This window comes from Rutidosis leptorrhynchoides, chromosome 5 (genome assembly GCF_046630445.1).
Source record: "Rutidosis leptorrhynchoides isolate AG116_Rl617_1_P2 chromosome 5, CSIRO_AGI_Rlap_v1, whole genome shotgun sequence".
NCBI classification, from domain to species: domain Eukaryota; kingdom Viridiplantae; phylum Streptophyta; class Magnoliopsida; order Asterales; family Asteraceae; genus Rutidosis; species Rutidosis leptorrhynchoides.
Window position 1 is genome coordinate 245,493,904 of NC_092337.1, and position 2,514 is coordinate 245,496,417.

The 2,514-nt window shown below is 39.5% G+C and overlaps 1 protein-coding gene across 1 annotated transcript; it reads left to right on the plus strand.

The window, feature by feature from the left end:
* The first annotated feature begins 533 nt into the window (after positions 1-533).
* Positions 534-1,412, plus strand: LOC139849324 (uncharacterized). Its single transcript, XM_071838983.1, has 2 exons — positions 534-845; positions 984-1,412. The coding sequence occupies exons 1-2, from the start codon at positions 534-536 to the stop codon at positions 1,410-1,412; spliced, it is 741 nt and encodes a 246-aa protein (XP_071695084.1).
* Positions 1,413-2,514: the final 1,102 nt, after the last annotated feature.

A 2,514-nucleotide genomic window follows, 5' to 3' on the forward strand; every position in this document is an offset into this window, starting at 1 on the left:
AGGAAACTTTGAGTGCGTTACTTACACGGTACATTTATGAATGCCAAAAGATTCCAAGCTTGCATGAAGACCAAAAAATCTCTGGTTTTTTGCATGCTATTAATCCACAACGACATCCAACCCTTGTGCGAAGGTTGCGAAGAGATGTCCCGCAGACTTTTGCTAAAGTTCAACAGGCAACATATGATTATCTCCACAGTGGAGAGGATAGAACTATAACCCCTGCATGTGGGTGGGGTAGAGACAAAAGTTGGCGAGATGACAATGACTCTTTTTGCGATGGTAACAGTGATAATTATCGCGGACCAGGTTTTCCGCGGAGGAATGGCGGCGGTGGATACCCGCGAAATGACAGGTTTCAAGGCCAACATGATAACCATGGATATAGCCGTCGCAATCGCTATTCTACGCGAAAGTGGAGCAATTAATCTTTCAATATTATTCAGATACTAACAAAAAAGCCTAAGGAAATTTTGTTATAAGAGAGAGTCGCTATATCTTTTCCTGATCCGCAGCCTTTGGGAGAGAATAGCATGCGCGATCGGTCAAAGTTTTGTGTTTTCCATGACGATTATGGTCATGACACCAATCGCTGTAGAGATTTGGCGGAATTGATCGCGGAGGCATATGAGCAAGGTAAGTTGGACCATTTAATCGCGCATAATAGTACAAGTACTGCGAATGCAATTATAATGCCTACAGAAGCCAATACCTTAAATGAGCCAAATATGGTTGAGCGAAAGGCTCCCGCGGTGAAAAATCTGGGTGTAAAGATGGTGAGTAAGAAAGAAAACCAGCGTGGAATCCAGGTCATTAATGTGGTAGAAGTTCAAGGTGAAATGTCAGTACTTCAAATATCTGAGTAGATTGTCAGTTGGAAATGTCCTTCCATTACTTTTCCTCCTGCAAGTTTGACCGCGGATGTTGACAAACCAGTAGTGGTTTCATGCCGCATTGAAAACACTGGTATTATGATAATGAAGGTACATGTGGACACTGATAGCAGTGTAGATGTCATGTATGAACAATGTTTTAGCAAACTGCCCGCAAACATTCAGGCTTTGATGAAACCTACTGCGGTTTCACTTGCTGGATTCTCAGGCGAATCAACCTGGCCTGTTGGCCAATTAGAATTACAAATGGAGCTAGTTGATGATTGTGATGAGTCGTTAAGGCGTCAAGCTTTATTAAATCTGTACATAATGCGAAATCAGTCGCGGTTTAATATGATACTTGGGCGCATTGCTTTGGGCATGTTTGGCGCTATCCCTTCTACTATACATGGCATGGTGAAATTTTCTGCTAATAAGGGAATTGGTACGCTAACTTCTGCAGAAGTGGAACCTTTTTGCGCTATGATTATGGCAAGTGAAAATATGGGTGTCGAGTGGCATTCAATCCACTCTGAATAATGCGAATGTTGATAGTAGAATAAGTTTAGTTAAATTTGATCAATGTTTGAAATGTTGCGTTTATTTTTTGAAATTTATATTGCGAAAAAGTAATGAATGAAGCAAAGTTAATTTCAGTGTTTGTAGTTGTTTCTTTACAAAGCGAAAATACTGCGTGTGGCCACGCGTGGTGATTATTTCGCAGAATGCAATTACTTATTACATCATAACACTAAGTTAATGTTTGTGACATATGATTACGAATCTGCGGATACTTTAAATAAAAAGGCTTGGTTTTTGACACACATGGCCTGCTTAAATGTTATAATAATGCAAATATGCATTGCAAAATAACGTGCTAAAAGCCAAGTGATGAAATTGCCCACTTGTGTTAACTTGAAAATATTGCGAAAGGATAAAATTTCCTAAGTATTTGATCTTGCCAATACTTAGATGTTTCGCAATGCTAAATTTACCTAAGGATCAATTTGTCAGACTTAGAAGATTCATAATGATTAAAAGATTGTTTCGCATAAAGTACGCGTTTGTTATGTGCACAATAGCGAATGCGGAAATTGCAAAGGGCAAGTCTGAATTATGAATATATGATAAAAAAAAGTGCTATACAAATAAAAGAAGTTGCAACTGAGAAATAAAAATACGTTCTTAATATTGAGCATGGAAACAACGCGGATAATTACAAAAAACCCAATTCAAGATTGCGAAAATACATTTAAAAACTAGCTAAGACAATCTAAAGCTCTAATGCTTTAATATCTGCGAAAGTAACGCCCTCATGTTGACTTAATTCTTCTGTGGCGCATATTTCTTTGGCCATATCTGAAGGTAAAGGTTGAGAAAGATTGCCAAGCTTTCACAAGAGATCATACCACTCACAGCGAGTGGAAATTTTCGCTGCTTGGGCATATGTCCGAAACTTTTCAGTGACTGGATCGGAATCCATCACCTTGTCTGCGAACTCCGGGAGGTACTTAACAAGCTGTGCGAATTCTTTTTCCGCAGTCTCCGCCCTCTTCTTGAGTCTGGCATTCTCCTCTGCAGTCTTTTGGAGACGTGCCTCAGCCTTTTGTGCTCTTTTTACATGAGCAGTAGCCAGCTTAAC